The following is an 18661-nucleotide window of genomic DNA, read 5'->3' on the forward strand; positions in this document are numbered from 1 at the left end:
ACCGAGTGAGAGATTTTATGTTGGAAATTTTAAAAATAAATTTTGTTTTTTTTATATATATATATTTCATTTGTTATTGTTTTTCTCTTTCTTTAAAATAATCAATGATAATATTGTAAAAAAATATATATATATTTATGGCCCATGAAATTGAATTTTTATTTTTATTTTTTAACACATGCTTAATTAGCTGTATATCCATTAACAATGAATTGATTTATTTGTTAAATTTAAAATAACTTTTATATTTAAATAAATATTATTTATATCACAAGATTAAAACTAGTATTTATTTATTTTTAAAATATTATCTCTTACAAACAAACAAACATTATTTTTTATTGTAATTGTAATATTTTAAAAATAATATTTTCTTTTATTTTTAAAATTTATTTTTAACATTATTATTCTAAAATAATACAAAAACTCACAAAAAGATAACTTAAAATTAAAAATTTTTAATATTAATTCATCAAAATCATCTCATAAAAATAAAAAAAATATTAATTTCAAAAAATAAAAAAAACAATATCCCAAAAACATCAGAGATATAAAACATCACCTTCATAACGCTTTTTTCTTAAAAACAAATAAAAACGAGCCACCCAAATTAAAACAAAGCGTGCCTGTCTAATCTAGCTCCCTGTACAGAGTCAGTTATTTGTTTGTACTTGGCAGCCGGAAAATATTAAAATCCATCCACCAGAAAAAAATTATTTATCACAAAACGACAACGTAAAAGCGGCCCCCTCCCCCCGCCAAAAAAAAAAACAAAAAAACCAGAACCATCACCCCTGTCAACCAAGCATATCCTGATCTTGATAGAGCTCTTTTCTTAACCGTTGCGAGAAAAGCTTACAAGCATCCATACTCAAATCAACGGCAGCAGCTAATGCCACGAAAGCAGCTGCATCTTCAGTACAATTGACGTGCTGCACACCAACTTCCACGCCAGGTTTACTGCACTTCCCTTCTCCTTCCACGCTAGCCGACATTACAAACCCTCTGTGCATACAATTAGGCCACAATCCATAACCGTGATCGCCACTACCCCTTGGGCTACACACAGGAGAAGCCGAATTTGCCGGCGTGGTTCGTCCGTTTGAGCAGGCTCCTAAATCAATTACAAACTTGCCTCCTTTGTGCGAACTTAGTGTGCTCTCGGCTAATACAATACTGGCTGCGCTCATAGTGCCGTTTGTGTCAGGGATTAGTTCAAAACGGTAGCCAAGTCCATCAGACGAGCCGCGCTCGCGCCAAGACTCCAGCCGGCCCCATGGTTTCCAGGTACCAGCTCCAGGGCGGAGGATGAGCCATGAACCAGGGTTCGAGCGGCTTACTCTGTCTGAACCAGGTGAAGGTACGAATGGAGTAACCATTGAAGCTGCGGCAACTGGTGAGCCGGATAAGTCATGGATTGTTATTGACCAGCCTTTTCTTTCTTTCAGTGGTCTCTCTATTTCGCTACCAAATGAACTTAGCCAGCTCCTTGAGCTGCTGGGCTCCTCTTGCAATGATCTGGGCAAAAACAGAAACAAGTAACTCCAAATTAATTAGCAAGCATAGCACGGAATAAGATGGGATAATAATCTCCAAAAACATATATAATTAAGTTTTTAATCACCTAAAAAAACATGATTAACTTGTATTAGTCTCTTTTTAATAAAAACAAGTTGGATTAAGAGATTAACAAATGCAGCGCTTTACTCTATTTTAAAAAAAAATTTAATGCTTGATTTTACTAAAATTAAAAGGCAAGAAGGTTAAAACCCTAAAACAAACTAACATGGATCTCCGATTGCGGTCACCACCACCGGTGGTTCTAAGGCTGAATTTGCAAGTAAAAACAGGTTGCCTGATATTGCCTCGGATCTGAAACACTTGGGGACTGCACTCAGGTTCTCCGTCAAATTGAAAAACAAACCTTGGATCAGGCTCAGCTTTAACATTCAAATGAAATATAGCAGAGGAACTCTTTACACTCTCTTTTCCAATAGAAATCCATCCATTATGAAACGTAACACCTCTAGATTCCGTTCCCGCCAGATCCAAAGGTACAGAAACTTTCCCTAACAACCTACCAGAGTTAACTCCACAAGTAGAGCCGAGGCGGCCAGTATAGAGAGAGATTTTGAGTTGGAGTTTGTTGGTGAAAATAGATTTGGCAACGAGCCGGTCGAGATCAGACTTGCTTAGGTGGAAAGTGGCAGCTACAGTTTGGAGCTGACCTTCAGGAAATTGAGAAGGAATGACAGCCGTTTGAAGAGGGAAGTTTTTGAGCTTGATTTTGCAAAAACAGGGAGAAGATGATGGGTGAACCACAGAGCGTGCAGGTTTTGAAGCGACAGGGATTTTTAAAGCCAGATTTCCTACTGTTAAGCGCACGAAAGGGCAAGGATCCATTATTGTTCTGCCCTTTGCCTTTCACTTTAAATACACAAACACGAAAGGGAGAAGGTGGGGGTGGTTTTAATTAGGCTTTTTAAAATTTGTTAGAAGAAGAAGGAGAAGAAGAAGCAGAGGAGGAGGAGGAGGAGGTGGAGGAGGAGGTTAGCAGAAACAGGCTGGTGGAGTACATGCGGGTAATGTGTGCAGAGCGAAGAAGAGAGGCATTGGGGTGGTTGCAGTAGTAGAGTTGGAAATAGAGAGGCAAGATGGAGATAGATTCTTTCAGGAGAGTACAAGGATGGAGGGTGAGATATTGGTTGAAAGAGAAGAAAACAAAAGAAAAGTGCTCTTTGAACGCAGACAGATGTGTACAGCCTGGCAATTATTGCCGGACTGACCGAATCTATCTTCTATTAAGGTACATTTATTTACAGAAAAGTAATTTTTTTAAAAAAATAAATTTTAAAAAAATGAATTACATGAAAATATTTTCTGATATTTGGTAGTATAATGAAAAATAAATTGAAAAACATTTTTCAGTGTTTAGTTATGTTATGGAAAATGAGCTGGAAAATAACTTATTAATGTTTTATTTTTTCAAGTTTATTAAAATAATGAGGAACAAATCTTACAAATTAAAAAGTTGAATGAGAATGAAATTGAAAAAAAATATAATTTTATAAATTATCTCAAATAAAATAAATAATAATCAAAATAATAGAGATCAAATCTAAAAAAATTAAAAAATAATAAAAGGTGAAGAAATTAAAATAATAATAATTAACATTTCATAAATTATTTCAAATAAAATAAGTAAAAATCAAAAGAATGATGACCAAATTTGATAGATAAAAAATTTCAATAAAAAAATGATAAGGAAAAAACAAATAGCAATTATAAAACTAAGGACCAAAATTAATATAAAAATTAAATTTTAAGAGATGAAATTGAAAAATAAATATTCAAAACAAATTATATATAGCAATCAAAAGTTTGAGGATCAAATTTGATATGATCAGCAAATAATGATATTTCTAAATTTTTCACAACTTCCAGAAAGTGTTTTTCGCCCAAATTTTTCAGGAAAACATTTTCCTGAAAACCAAGCCAAATTTTCCTTTGACTGGAAAGTGTTTTTCGTTGACCAACTTTTTTAATGGTAAACAAACACATGAAAGTTTGGAAAGTGGTTTTCCAGAAACCACTTTCCGGAAAACAAACACAGCCAAAAGAAAAAACATTTTCCTAGAAACTAAACCAAATTTTTCTTTGACTGGAAAGTATTTTCCGTTGACCGAAAAGTATTTTCGTTGACCGGAAAGTGTTTTCCTTTGACCAACTTTCTTAATGGAAAACAAATACAGGAAAGTTTGGAAAGTGGTTTCCCGGAAAATAAATTCCCGGAAACAAACATGGCCTGAGTAAGTTTTTCTTTCTCTCCTCCCTAACCTGACATGACCAGCTACGATGTAGGCTCCCTTCTTCTTCTTCTTCTTTTAATTTTTCCTTTTATTTCAAGTTTTTATCTGATAACAGAAATGCCCCCGTGAAATTTTAAGAAATTTAAGGTTATTTAAGTTTTTATCCTTTAGGGTTTTTTTTAAGAGTTTGTTTGAGAGTGTTAGTTTTGTTGTTATTGTTTTTTAATGTGTTTTTTATTTAAAAATATATTAAAATAATATTTTTTTAAAAAATATTTTTGATATCAACGCATCAAAATAATTTAAAAATACCAAAAAATATAAATTTTAAATAAAAAAAATAAAAAAATTTAATTTTTGACATCAACGTATTAAAATGATATGAAAATATCAAAAAAATATTAATTTTAAAAACACTTTTAAAATATAAAAACAAACAGGATCTTAGTGAAACTCGAACCTATAATTAGCTAGGAAAAATCCATCTAACCGGCCAGGCCGATTTAGAAACTTGGAAGAGACCATCTTTTATTATTTTCATGTCCAATTTATTTTTTTTTTGTTAAGGAATAAACCTTCCTCTATTTTCTTACACATACACATTTTAACATGTAATAACTCTTTTTTTTTTTCAATGCAAGCATTACATTTAACAAACCAAAAAATTCAAAATTATAGTGTTTTTTTAGCATGCCAACTATCACTACCAGATAAGCAATGTGGTTCTAACAGGGATGGAAAGCAATAAAAAAATAGCCATATTAGCCAGGGATGGAAAGCAATAAAAAGTAGTGGTTTTAGTTAATGGAGGGATAAACAAAATTATCAATGCAGACAAAGGGTACATTAAATATAACGTTGCCTTGCACGCACTGAGAGCAAACACATTTTTTTTTTTTAGTTAAAACTTATATGAACGAGCCAATCATTATTATTATTATTATTATTATTATTTTTTATTATTAACACATATCAAAATTTATTATATAAATATTAAAATAATATTTTATCTTTTTATGTGAGATTGGAAGTCCATATACACATAAATACACACAAAAGAATAAAGTTGTGTTTTTTTCAATATGAAATAAGAAAATCTTTTTATTTAAATATTTCAATTTAAAAGAATAAAATAATATCTTTTTAATATGAGATAAAATTTTTTTTTTTTATTAAAACCTTAAATATTTTTTTTTATTTTTTCATGCTGACCTGAGTCAACCTATGTAACCTGGGACCCGACCCCTTAGCCAGGTCAACCCCCGGTCTAGGTTTAATAACCATGGTTTAGAGTGGATTTGGTCCCTGCACTTGTTTTTTTTTTTTTTTCTAATTTGATAATCATATTTGTTAATTTGATAAGAAAATTTTTTTGTTTAAATACTTCAACTTGAAAGGATAAAATAACATCTTTTTAATATGGAAAAAAAACCTTATATTAAAACCTTAAAGATTTTTATTTTTATTTTTTCAGGTTGCCGGGTCCTGAGTTACACGGGTTGACCTAGGTCAACCCATGTAACTTAGAACCCGGCCCTTTGCCAAGTCAACTCTCGGTCTAGGTTTAATAATTATGGTTTAAAGTGGATTCGGTCCCTGCACTCCTTTTCTTTCTTTTCTAATTTGATAATCATATTTGTTAATTTGATAATCATATTTGTTATGACATCATACATTATAATATGAATGTTTATTTGTCTTTTTTTATCTTTTTATTTTTATGTTTATTCATCATCTCTAAATTTATTTGAACTCTATATCTATAACCTTGGGCTTAAAAGTATTTATGTACATTAGATTATAAATAAGAATATTGTTGAGATGATGTGTATATGACTACATTTATAAGACTATATAAATCATGAATGCTTTTTCTTGTCATCTTCACAAGGGAATTGAAAATTTCTAACTATGGATACATTAACGATTGTAGGATTTTAAATTGGCATGTGAACATAATTATGCAATGTTTAATATCAGTTCCAAATTAAAATTATATGGAGATAATATCATAGATGAAGATGTGCTAGAAAAAAAATACTCTCTACTTTACATGCCTCGAATGTGCTTCTGCAGTAACAATATAAAGAACAAGTTTTAAGAAATATTCTAAACTAATTTCATGTCTCCTTATAGCTAGATAAAATAATGAGTTTTTGATAAAAAAAAATTATGTATCACGAACAACTGGTTCAACTCCATTCCCTGGAATGAATGTTATGAGAAATAATAGTAATTATGGTTGTGGTCATGATTGTGATTGTAGTAGAGTCCGTGGACGTGACCATGGGCAAAGACAATTTAATTTTGACAACTATAATGGTCATAATTCTAACAAACCTTCACAAAATAAGGAGAAACAAGAAAAGAGAAAAAATATACAAAGTAGAGACATTAAGAACATAAAAAAATATATGATAAAAGTGTGGAATGAATGAACATTGGTCACATATGTAACGACCCTAATTTATTTACACAATGTTCCATGTATACATGGTGTATTAACATTTAACGTACAAGATTTTTTTCTATCAAAATTTCAATAGAATTTCCTCTAATTTTTCGATACCAAGTTATCAACTCAACCAGTTTTCATAACCTAGAGATAAAGATTTCAATATTTATCCGATCATCTAGGAATTTCACCCATTTAGTATCCCATCATTTGGGACTCTGACATACTCAATTTCTTGAATTAATTGAACTTTAAAATCTTTATTTTATGATTTATTCAAACATTCTTTATAAATATCTTTTAAAAGATATTTTTTTGAATATTTTTAAATTACAACCTAACATAAATTTTAATAGCCAATCAATACATCAGATGTATTCTATTTAAGGTTTTAAAGCAAACTTATTGCAAAATATAAATTAAATCAGCCAAAGTTTCAAGCTAATTAACTTACATAATTTGAAATATCATCTAACATTTTAGTACAAGCCCAAAAGAAATATTTACATTTCAATATGGCTTAATAATTAGTTACATTGCAATTTCTAAACAAAATTACAACTTCTAGGGAAGTATGGATCAACATGCTCGTACGAGGTATCTAAAAATTATTCACACATAATTAACTACACTCGGATGTAACATAATGTATAAAATGTGTTAATTAAATTTCTTTAATTTAACTTAATTAAGTCAACTCTAGAGAGATTTTATAAAATCTATATTATTTAATTTTTCGTCCTCCCTCAGACATCTAACTCATTACCATGAAAAACTTTTACCTCATCTCAAAATCGAGCATAGACCTTTTATTCAAGGTACTTAACCACATTATCCTAATCCAGACATCAGTCCCTAGACCAGAGTAACTAGCTCAACATGTCAAAACCAAGCGCTAGTCTCAAAACTAGGATAATTAGCTCATCGTATTATTTGACAACATAAATTATAAATTAAACAAATTTTTAGTTGCATGCTTAACTTTCATTAATTAATTAAAAGTGACTAAGGTATCTAACACCTACATGTTACATGTGAAATCCTTGCTCTTACTCCGGCCAGTAATCTAGTAGTGATGGTATCTCTTGTTAATATAACATAAAATTATCACTATCATTTTATTATAATTGTTGGATCCATTCCTAAATCCTCTAAATAACATATTTCTATGGTTTCAAGATGTACACACACACACACATATTTTATTCATCCTTTATATATTTATATTACCCATTTAAACATAATCCACCTTTTAAGACAATTAAAAACTTCATCCCCTAAACATTAGTGTTTGACTGAATTCCTTAATAATAGGAGAATGGATTTTTTTTTCTTTCTAATTATCCATATTCATGCATCACTCATATCTTACATCCTCATAAAACATAATTCCAAGCAAATTACATAACAATTTCATCAATTAATCCCACCCTTTTTTTTTTCTTGGTCGAACCCATCAATGATAAACGGGGTAGATTTTCTCTTAAAATTTTCCAATTTAGTCATTACCTAATCATATTTCATTCTTATGAATATCATTCAAACATAATAACATCAATTTAAACAATAATTCAACAAATTCCAAATTTCATCATGCATATTTCACCTTAAATGTATCATTTTACAAAATAAAACTCAAAACCAAGTTTGAATCAAGGTTTTTCACCTTTTAAACACAAGAGATTAAAAGAAAAAATATGATGAAAACAAGTTTTCTTCTTCTTCCATTTCTTTGCTCCCAACCCATCACTTTATGCCATTCAAGACTTCAAGAAAACTTCAATTATTAGCTTAATTCCCTTTTATACCCTTCTGTTGCTCGTTTACCTACTCTTATATAGTGTTTAAATGAGTGAATTTATGGTGGAGATCAAATAGATTGACAAAACCCTTTTCTTTTTACTCACACACAGTGGCTAGATGTGAATCGTTTCAAGGAGAAGCCATTCACAATTTAATTACCCTCGTTTTACTTTACTACACTATCGCCCTAAATTTTCCATAATCACAGGTCCCCGCTTAATTAATCTTTTATTATAGTATACCTGGTCAACACTGTTTTTCAAGATCTTTTCAAACTTGGATTGTCCTGAAATGTTAATCCCAGATAGAACATTAAATCTGGAAACTCGTAAAATTTCAACTTGATTCAATGGTTGGATTGAAAGATATGTTTAATATCGTAAAACTGGACAATCAATAATTTTACACTAAAAAATATATGAATCTAGAGCATTGTTTTATTTACTCAAATCACCATGAAATTTTCCTTAATGTGATGTAACCTATTTTATCTCAAAAATTAAATTTTTATGTTTTACTAACTCGGAAAAAAATAAATATTTTTAACTGGGGTTTTGCATTCTTCTCTTCTTAAATAAAATTTTGTCATTGAAATTTGATTCTTATACCTGAGTCTAAAAACAATTTGGAATACTTCTTTCTCATCTCTAATTCTCTTTTCTAAGTCTTCTCCTTAATTTTAAAACTTCTCCATAATACTTTTATCGTAGGAATATTTTTATTTTTGAGTTCTTTTTCACTTCGATTCAATACCCTTACTAGCTTTACTGCTAGAGTTATATCTTCCTCAATTTCTAAAGGAACCTAGGGTAGTTTTTGTGAAGGATTCACATTGGCCTTTTATAGTAGCGAGACATAGAACACATTATAAATCTTGGCCAAATATGGGGAAAGACCAACTTATACATTACATATAACATTCCCAATTATTACCAAGAAGATTTACAAGCAATTTTTTTTTAAAATAAATAAATATATACTTAAAATTTCACCCAAATGTTTGATGTAATTTTGACAGAGTTTCTCCTATAATGGAAAGTCTCAAGTTATCGACTAAACTTGTTTTACATTCCAATATAATTTCATCTACCTGATCTAGTCATCCTAAATCATGTCCCCCCATCAATCAATGTTTCTCAAAACAACTTCATCCATACAAATATACTCAACAATTATATCCATAAATATACAATGTACAATAATTTCATATTCTTAAGAAATTGATATTAAATACAACATACATAAGTGTTAAAGTGCATTTAGGTTAGATAATTACAATCCATAAAATATGAGCATATATGTTTACATGCTAAGCAAAATAATATTATAATGTATATCCTGGATCTACTCCTAGCATGAATGTGATGTCCCTGAAAAGAATGCAATATATGATATGTTAATAATCAATTAAATAATTTAATACAACTGAATTATATTTAAATTCTTCCTTAACCATTCTCATACATACATATATATATATATATATATATATATATATATATATATATATATATATATATATGGTCAATCTAAAATATACTTATATCAATGTCTATCATGGTTATAATTAGTATCTTAATTCCGGGAGCAACAAGTCAAATCTCGAATAATGCCAATATCAATAAATTCTATTGATATCAATAGTTTCTCAATTCTAGAAATGACTAATTAAATCTCAATGAATATCAATATCAATAAACTCTATTGATATCATCGGTTTTCCAATCCTATGAACAACTAATCTAATCTCAATTAATGTCGATATCAATAAAATCTATTGATATAATTAGTCTTCTAATTCTAGGAATGACTAATTGAATCTCGATTAATGTCGATATTAATAAACTATATTGATATCATTAGTCTCTCAATTCTAGGAACAATTAATCAAGTCTCGATTAATGTCGATATCAATAAACTTTATTGATATCATTAATATTCTAATTTTGAAAATGACTAATCAAGTTCAGATAGTGCCGATAATATCATTAGTCTTCTAATTTCAAGAATGACTAATGAAGTTTAGAAAGTGTCAATATCAATAAATTATATTGATATCATTAGTTTTTCAATTCTTGAAATGAATAATCAAGTTTGGAAAGTACTGATATCAATAAATTATATTGATATCATTAGTCTCTCAATTTTAGGAATGACCAATCAAGTCTAAATCTCCTTCAATTGCTTTTTTATTTATTATTATTTTCTTTCTTCATCTCTAAACCAAATACTCTCCATATCAAATAAAGTTGTAATAAATTTGCATTTCATAATTAAACAATGCCTTAGATAATTATGCTATAGGTCAGGAACTTACCTGCATTGCATGATGTCCTAGCTTTTACTCCAAATTGTGGCCTGCTTGTAGTAGTATTCCCTGCCATCACAGGATAATTTTATCATCATTAATCATTTTTATTTTTCCTCAAAATCATTGAATCATCATACAATGTTTCTTAAATTAACACTCTTTAATTTTTATTTCTCGAAATCTTACATGCACCTAAATATTTTCATTTCAATATTCAAAATTCTTTGTTGATTAAACCCAAATTAATTCAAACACATTTTCTATCATAATTTCACACATCTATACCTTTCCTCCCCCCCTCTTTTATGGCTTATTAGTCGGCATGATTAATAAAGGAAACTATGATTCCCTTTTTGTTCTCTTTTGATTCTTCTTCACTAATTATCATCGTTTGGGTATTAATATAATTCATATACAATTACAAATATAAATTTTAAAAACTATTCTCCTTATCCATGCATCATACATGGCTAGCTTTATAGTTAAGGTGGGGCATGATTCCCCCCCCCTCAAATTAAAGCTTTACCAAATGTTAAAATACCATAATAATCAAGTTTCAAGCATTAAATAAGCTAAATACTGACAAGCTCTTGATTAGAATTAGCCCCTGACTGTGTTGATTTCACGAGTCTATTCATTGTGATGAACTGCTGGTGACTCTGACTTGTTTGCTTCACATTATGTGCTTGCCCAGAGATTCTGTGAGGGCACTTTTTTTTAAAGTCTCCCTTTTCACTAAAAAAATAACATCTTTGCCCTAGAAACTGATAGGCTATCCATCTATAACCCTCTTCTAGGCATATAAAACATTGGCCCGGAGAGATCGAACAATCACTGAGATGTCTCTGACTTGTTTGCTTCACATTATGTGTTTGCCCAGAGATTTTGTGTGGGCATTCTTTTTTAAAGTGTCCTTTTTCACTAAAAAAATAACATTTTTGCCCCAGAAACTGATAAGCTATCCATCTATAACCCTCTTCTAGGCATATAAAACATTGGCCCGGGGAGATCGAACAATCACTGAGATGTCTCTGTACACAACATACACAAAAAGGGTAGATAACATTTTTCTGGTTAATGATACCCCTGAAAGGTTAACCCTCGAGCGTGTCAAGATAGTGATAGAGTTAATCGAAGCAACACATCATTGAAAGTATGCATTGGGGAAGGCCATCAGGGTCAGTATGAGATTGGCAAGAGAAAAGATAATGCCTTTTCTATGAATAAGCCACCACTTTCAAAGAAAAGGTAAAATTGAATTATTTAATCAATTTAAAAAGAGAGGGTGATATCAGTGGGTTCTCACCAACATATAGGTGAAGGAATGATGGGAGGATAAACACGTTCGAGGGTTAACCTTTCAGGAGGATCATTGACCAGAAAAATATTATCTACCCTTTTTTTCTACGTTGTGAACAGAAACACTTCGGTGATTACTCCCTTGACTATTTGTACTAGGGATACTGGGTCATACCTTATATTACTGCCTTGACTATTTGTACTAGGAATACTGGGTTAGCATAAGGCGTGGATACTCCTGCTGGTGTCATCAGAGGGGGTATGTTTATTTCGAGGTTTGTTCATTCTGAACTCCTACTAATTCTTAATGCTTGTATTGAGATGACACTACTAGTACATGAGAAGCAATATAATCTAAAGGACCTATCTCTTACCAGTTATCAACACCCTTGCCTTTATTTCCCTTTCGTATAAAGGTAAGTTCAACATGAATTTCGTGCCAAGTACGTACCATTCTGAAATAGGTAATACTTATAAGTATTTACTTCAAATTCTCCGAGACCAAAGCTAAGAGCTCTAATACCAATTATAAAAGCCCAAAAAATTTGAAATATTTTTGATAGATTCGACACACACACACACACACACACCATTATCCTTTAGCATAATGTTTAATGCAAACGATTCTTAAATTATATTCTTAACTTCTTAGATCTGTACATTTCATGATACCATCTATCACGTTAATAACCAAGCATATCTGAGCATTAATGTAGACTATATACATATAAGATATAATAGTATTATAGGAAGGAGAGATATATATACATCATGTTCAAAATATAAAGTTTACCAACACACCATAATTTACATATTCTAAATTCGAATATCGACATCATATAATTTTACAAAATATGAGTCGTTCATTCTTACTACTACATAGATTATTACATAATCATTCAATTTCACAATATTGATACTATGAGATTGTTAGACAACATGGTTATGACATGAGCTTATTACAAATTAAACTTGATGTAAGAGTATAAACATTAATTATGGTACAATTGAGTAATAAAGCATATAGTCACAATTAAGATTAATATCTAATGAAGCAAGTTCATATTAATCACTTTTTACTAAGTCTATCTTGAATGCATTACTTCACATCTTCATACAACAATAGTCCTCGTTACTTTACCTTAATCTATGTTCAACTATCAACCAATGATATATAATATGATCTAGAAATTCATATATAAAGAATTCTTCATTATGTAAATGGTTCATAATATCGATAATAATATATTATAATCGTCCTTTCATCATATCGATGAATACTATCAATTGACACTATACTTAATGTTTACTTCCGGTTGTCTTAAGCATGGACATCGTTAACCAAAGTTAATCACATCATTTACCCCTGGGTATCCAACATGGGTACCATTAGTCCAGCTAATCTTATCATTATTCCCAGCTATCCAAGATGGATATTATTAGCCAAGGTTAATCTTTAACATTTACTCCTAGCTATTCATCACAAATACCATTAGCCAAAGCTAATCTTTTTATTTGTTCTTGCCTATCCAATATGAATACCATTAGTCAATGCTAATCTTATTATTTGATCTTGGTTATCTGACACGGACACTATTAGCCAAGGCTAATCTTTTTTATTTATTCCTAAATATTCAATTCATGGATATTTTTAGCCGAAACTAATCTTGATATTCTATATAATTCATGGTTAATCAAATAACAAAATTTGGATGATAATACCTTATCAAAAATACCTCATGAATTTAACAGATTAGATGAAGGAGGAAATCGCCTACCTGCCCCCTTGTAATGTGTCCTCGCCTGGTTGAAGATTCAATTCCTATTGTACCTCCTAGTCTATAAAGTGACATTAATTAATATATTATCTATATTATCTCTAGGCATAGTCAAAGTTTATTTCCACACACATATGTGCGCACATTCACGTATATAAATATCTTTTATAATAGTGTATATTATTCAAGTCTTTGCATGATATTAATGTTATAATAAAACAACCATTCAAATTTTATTAAAAATCGTTAACGAAAATTTAGTCGTTATGACATTGAAAATCATCAATGAAAACTAAGTCATTATGACACTGAAAATCATCAATGAAAACTAAGTCATTACAATGTTTCTTTTCCCAAGTTCATACATGGAAGTCAATACCACGTTCTTTTTTTAAAAGATTATATCATAACTTATTTCATGGACATCAACCACATCACAATTCATTTCCAAGATCATATAGAGCAAAATTAACATGTAATGTCTTCAATCTATTACAATTTCACCCAATCGTCAAATATTGTTAAGGAGGATCTATTAATTTCCATTACATTCATGAAGACCCTTCTTCTTATTTTCTTCCAAGATGGTCGAAGCCTATGTCTTTTTCTCCACAAAACATGCTTTTGTGTTTTTCAATATGATATCATCAAATTCTCATCTATTATAACATGACATAACATGTTTTATGCATTTTAATTTATAAAGTTCTACTAGACATTGTGAAACCCTGAAAATTTATAATTTAAATATACGGATGACTCGATGGAAACTCTGTAAAACCCCAACAAAAGATTTCAACATGATGAATTGAATAATGAGAAATAAAATGGAAATGGTGGTAAATTGTAAACCCCCGATCAAATTTTATGATGTTGATAAAATTATTGATAATTTAAAACCGGAAATGAAATGGGTTAGTTAAAATAAAATAAAATAAAATAAAATGGAATGGTATTGAATTATTAGAAAATAAATTTTAGAGAGAAATTTTTCACATGGTATTTTAAAAGCGAACTGAGAAAAGGCATTTGGTTAAACGAAAAAGTACCCAAACTTGACATAAGGGAGTTTTAGTAAATATGGATAGATTTACTATATAAATAGCAAAATTATGTAGAAAATACCTAGGATAGCCAAATGAAAGAAGAGAGAGAGAGAGAGAGAGAGAGAGAGAGAGAGAGAGAGAGAGAGAGAGAGAGAGAGAGAGAGAGTACCTTAAAAACATAAACTCAAATGGCCATATCTTCGTATTTCACCGTTGAATCGGGGTGGTGTTTGGATATGTTATACTCCTCCCCACCCTCTAACATCTGACCGTTGGGATCTGAAGGCTCTAGTTTTGTGTGAGAGATATAGCCCTTGCAACATTTCAATAAAAACTTGTTTGCAGGTCAGTCATGGTCGTTGGTGGTTTCCTCCTTCATCCATCGTTGGATGCTGCTCAAGTTTAGATATATTGGTCATATGGATGAGCTCTTTATTCTGAATGGTGGAAATCGAGATTAGAGACTTCGACGAGAATTTATTCATCGGTGAATAATATATTATCAATTAGCAAAATTGTGCAGAAAATACCTAGGATGACCGAATGTGTGTGTGTGTGTGAATGGGAGAGAGAGAGAGAGAGAGAGAGAGAGAGAGAGAGAAGAGAGAGAGAGAGAGTACTTTAAGAGCATAAACTCAAACGACCATATCTTTATATTTCATGATTGGATTGGGCTAGGCTTTGGGTATATTATGCTCCTCACCACCCTCTAACATCTGACCGCTGGGATCTGAAGGATCTAGTTTTGTGTGAGAGATATAGCCCTCATAACATTTCAAGAAAAACCTACCTGCAGGTCAGTCACGATCGTTGGTGGTTTCCTCCTCCATCCACTGTTGGATCCTGCTCAAGTTTAGATAGATTGGTCATATTGATGAGCTCTTCATTCTGAACGGTAAAGATCAAGATTAGAGACTCTGACGAGAATTTATTCATCGATGAACATTATATTGTCAATTTTCCAGCCAGTTTGGTTTTATTTCGATCCAAGAAGATCTATTTGTAACATGCTCTAATTTTTTGGTATGTGTTGCATGCAATAATGATGGTTAACATCACTGTTTGGATTTCATGAGTTTTTATTAAGTTAGGAGAAATTTTAACCTTATTGAAACTTTGGTTTAAATTCAGCTAACAAGAATAAAATAAATGAAAAGTGTGGTGGCTTGATTTGTGTTTAACCATAAAAAGGATGCTAATTATGATTTAAATTAAAGAAAATCCTTGGTGTCTTTCCTAAGACATGTTCAGCCAGATTATTGATAGTAGGAAAAGTGAGATATTGATTGTTCAATCCATGTATTGGGACTAAACAGTTCGGTCATCCACCTTTTAGCTAAGATTAAGGCACCCAAATAATAAAATTTAAGATTGGGTTCTTCATCAAGGTTGTAGGTATGGATGTTATCTTTAAAACAAAACTAACTTCGTGTAATTTGGAGTTATATAACTCAAGATATGGACTGAAAATGAAAAAAGGGTAGAACTATCTCGTATTAGACAGATTGTGTTGAGTACTATAAAGGATAATTTCAAGGGTGTTAAGGGCAAAATTGACCTTTCTATCTTTCAGTAAAGTTGTAAAATCATGTCTTACCTTTCCAATATATTCTTTTAATATTTTTATCTTAGATAGCCTCTTCTTGTTTTTTTTGTTTGGTAGTTGATACTTTTCAAAATGATTAAACATGTATCTTGATGTTGATGAAGTTATTTTGATATTGCAATTATTCATAAGAATTCTTTATTAATTGAAAAGGAGGAAGTTTACTATAAAAAAGTCAAACTTCCAATATGGGACTAACAATATGATACCATTATAGAGACTTTTACTTATTGCATATTAAATGATTGTTGAAACATCTAAATAGGACAAGGATAGGGTGGTCAATTTCTATTGCGAGAATGTAATTTGTTCTATAGTTTATGAAAAGCAAATGTAGTTTAGTTTGAGAAAGAAAGTATGTTGTTTTTTAAAAGTTTTTATGCCTACTAACTCTTACCACTGAAAAATAAAGTACATAAATTATTGCAATAATAAAGTATGTCAATGCACCTGGTAGGCATTATTAGCTAATATTGAAGAATTTAGTAGAAAGTATAGCTTTTAATAGAATATAGTGGCTAAGTAAGATCCATATAGTTGGTGTAATATCTTCAACCAAAAAAATAATTTCTTATAACATGTTTTTCATATCTTACTTTTTATGATTTTATATTTCTATGGTTGAAAATGATTATTTATAGTTAATATTTCTTCTAAAGAAGTTCTAGATTTTTTCTTTAGGCTTTTTCATTTGTGTGATATTATTGTTTATTCCATGGATGATCTCTCTCTCTCTCTCTCACACACACACACACATGTATATATATATATATATATAAACTAAGAGATAACATGTAAAGTAGTAACTCCACTTATTTTATTTAAAAATTGAGAGAGAGAGAGACTTATGTTGAGAAAAGGACAACCAGTTGGAACCCATATTATCAGGAATCCTGGGCCCAATAAAAAAAAACGATAAAGAGGAATAAGGAGATAAAATTACAAAAGAAAGTAAAACAGGATGCACATTTTCACTGTGTATTTTTTTGAACTCTTGTTCTTCTTGTTGACACCTCAACTCAGGAATGACACACACACACACACACACACACGGTAGCACAATTGTTGTTGTTTTGTTTAAGGCTTCTTTCACGTAACTTTGACTTTTCCATAACCTTAGCTTTCATAGTACACCTCAAGTATACTGTTTTTCTCCCGCGCCTAAGCTACCTTTCTTTCATATATTCTGGGCATAAAAGCTTTCTTTATTTTGTATACCATAAAATCATTCCTTTCTTTTGCAAAACCTTCACTTAAAAATTGACCATATAACTCCTTTTTTGAGTAGTTCTTCCGCATCCCTTTTCTATTTGTTTTATAATAGTTTTAGGTCTTTTTCTTTGCAATAAGTTTGTTGAAAACTGGAGTTTTAGAGGTGATTCTTCTATTGTGTGGTTGAGAAGTATGTCATCTGAAATCATGGTATTTTGGTTGTCTTTCTCAATTCCCCTTTGGATATGATGCCTTTTTATGGGTTTTTCTTTTCTTACAACAAACAGGCAGAAGAAAAGGAAGGAGCACCAGACAGATAGAAAAAAACATTGAAGAGAACGAACGAGGCTGTTGTATCAGATAAGAAAAAGCTACAGAGAGAAGGGTTTGCTCTTGCGTTGGTAATCATAACAATGGTGGTGCTGGAAGTCTTGCCTCTACGATGTCGTAGAGGATGTCAGATGAAAAAAGGTGTATCGTTTTAATCATAAAAAGAGGTTATTTTGATTTTGATTATTATTATTTTTTCATTTTTTAAAGGCTTTGATTAATTCGATAAATTCATATCCATTGGAATCTGCAAGAGGTACGTAACTAATGGGAAATTAGTACAGTTGATTCTCCCCTCCTTCGGTAGGGTAGAGAAATTGAAGGACAACATTGGTAGAGAAATAAAATACAAGTCTGGGGACTCAAGGCATGCTTTGAGTCTATCCAAAACTATTTGAAATATAAAGACCTCTTCAATGAACAATACACCGACAATTCTCAGTTGATAGAGGTGCCGAATACACTGAGAATTCCCCGACAAGCAAATATTTGTGATTTTTCTATACCCAATTATTTCTTTAATCTTGCAAGTTTCTTAGTTTACTGTTATCACCGTGCTTATGTTGCAATTGATATGTGTTTTTTTTTAGATAATAATTTAAAAATGCCCTCCTTAAATTATTTATAAAGAACAAAAAAAACCTCATCTTTTTCTTCATAAACATCCTTGGACGCAGATGGTGTGAAAAGAATTAAATGGAAATAATTACTAAAAGTATAAAAATGTCCCTAATTCGTCACAATCTCTAGCAGGTCGTGTTAGCACTGTGGGTGGCATTTCGAGCACAACAAGGATGATGGAATAATGAAGCCGTGATGGTCTTTTGTGCATGATAATTTACAGCATCTCATTATATGCATTGTGTATATATGTTGTCTGTGAAGTGCATATTGTTTGTCTTTCCTTCCCCTATGTTGGAATAATGAAGTTAAACTGCTTTCGATACATTTATTTTAGGTTTTCTTTTAATGTTTTATCATGGCAGGTTTTCTAGCTATTGCAAATATTGTT

General features: G+C 30.7%; 1 protein-coding gene and 1 long non-coding RNA gene across 2 annotated transcripts; one reads left to right on the forward strand and one right to left on the reverse strand.

The window, feature by feature from the left end:
• Positions 1-549: 549 nt before the first annotated feature.
• Positions 550-2770, reverse strand: LOC133693545 (uncharacterized). Its single transcript, XM_062114776.1, has 2 exons — positions 1787-2770; positions 550-1518 (listed from the first exon to the last, which is right to left on the reverse strand). The coding sequence occupies exons 1-2, from the start codon at positions 2401-2403 to the stop codon at positions 798-800; spliced, it is 1338 nt and encodes a 445-aa protein (XP_061970760.1). The 5' UTR covers positions 2404-2770; the 3' UTR covers positions 550-797.
• A 14185-nt stretch (positions 2771-16955) lies between these two features.
• LOC133694601 (uncharacterized) lies at positions 16956-18595 on the forward strand. Its single transcript, XR_009842311.1, has 2 exons — positions 16956-17790; positions 18403-18595. It is a non-coding gene; the product is annotated as an uncharacterized LOC133694601 (long non-coding RNA).
• The last annotated feature ends 66 nt before the right edge of the window (positions 18596-18661 follow it).

Source organism: Populus nigra, chromosome 5, assembly GCF_951802175.1.
Source record: "Populus nigra chromosome 5, ddPopNigr1.1, whole genome shotgun sequence".
NCBI lineage: Eukaryota > Viridiplantae > Streptophyta > Magnoliopsida > Malpighiales > Salicaceae > Populus > Populus nigra.

What these genes read in the sequence shown, in the direction of transcription:
- LOC133693545 (XM_062114776.1), bottom strand. Translation starts at nt 2,403, where the DNA reads ATGGATCCTTGCCCTTTCGTGCGCTTAACAGTAGGAAATCTGGCTTTA. An exon ending in GACCGCAATCGGAGATCCAT is followed by an intron (nt 1,519 to 1,786) that starts GTTAGTTTGTTT and finishes GTTTTTGCCCAG; the next exon opens with ATCATTGCAAGAGGAGCCCA.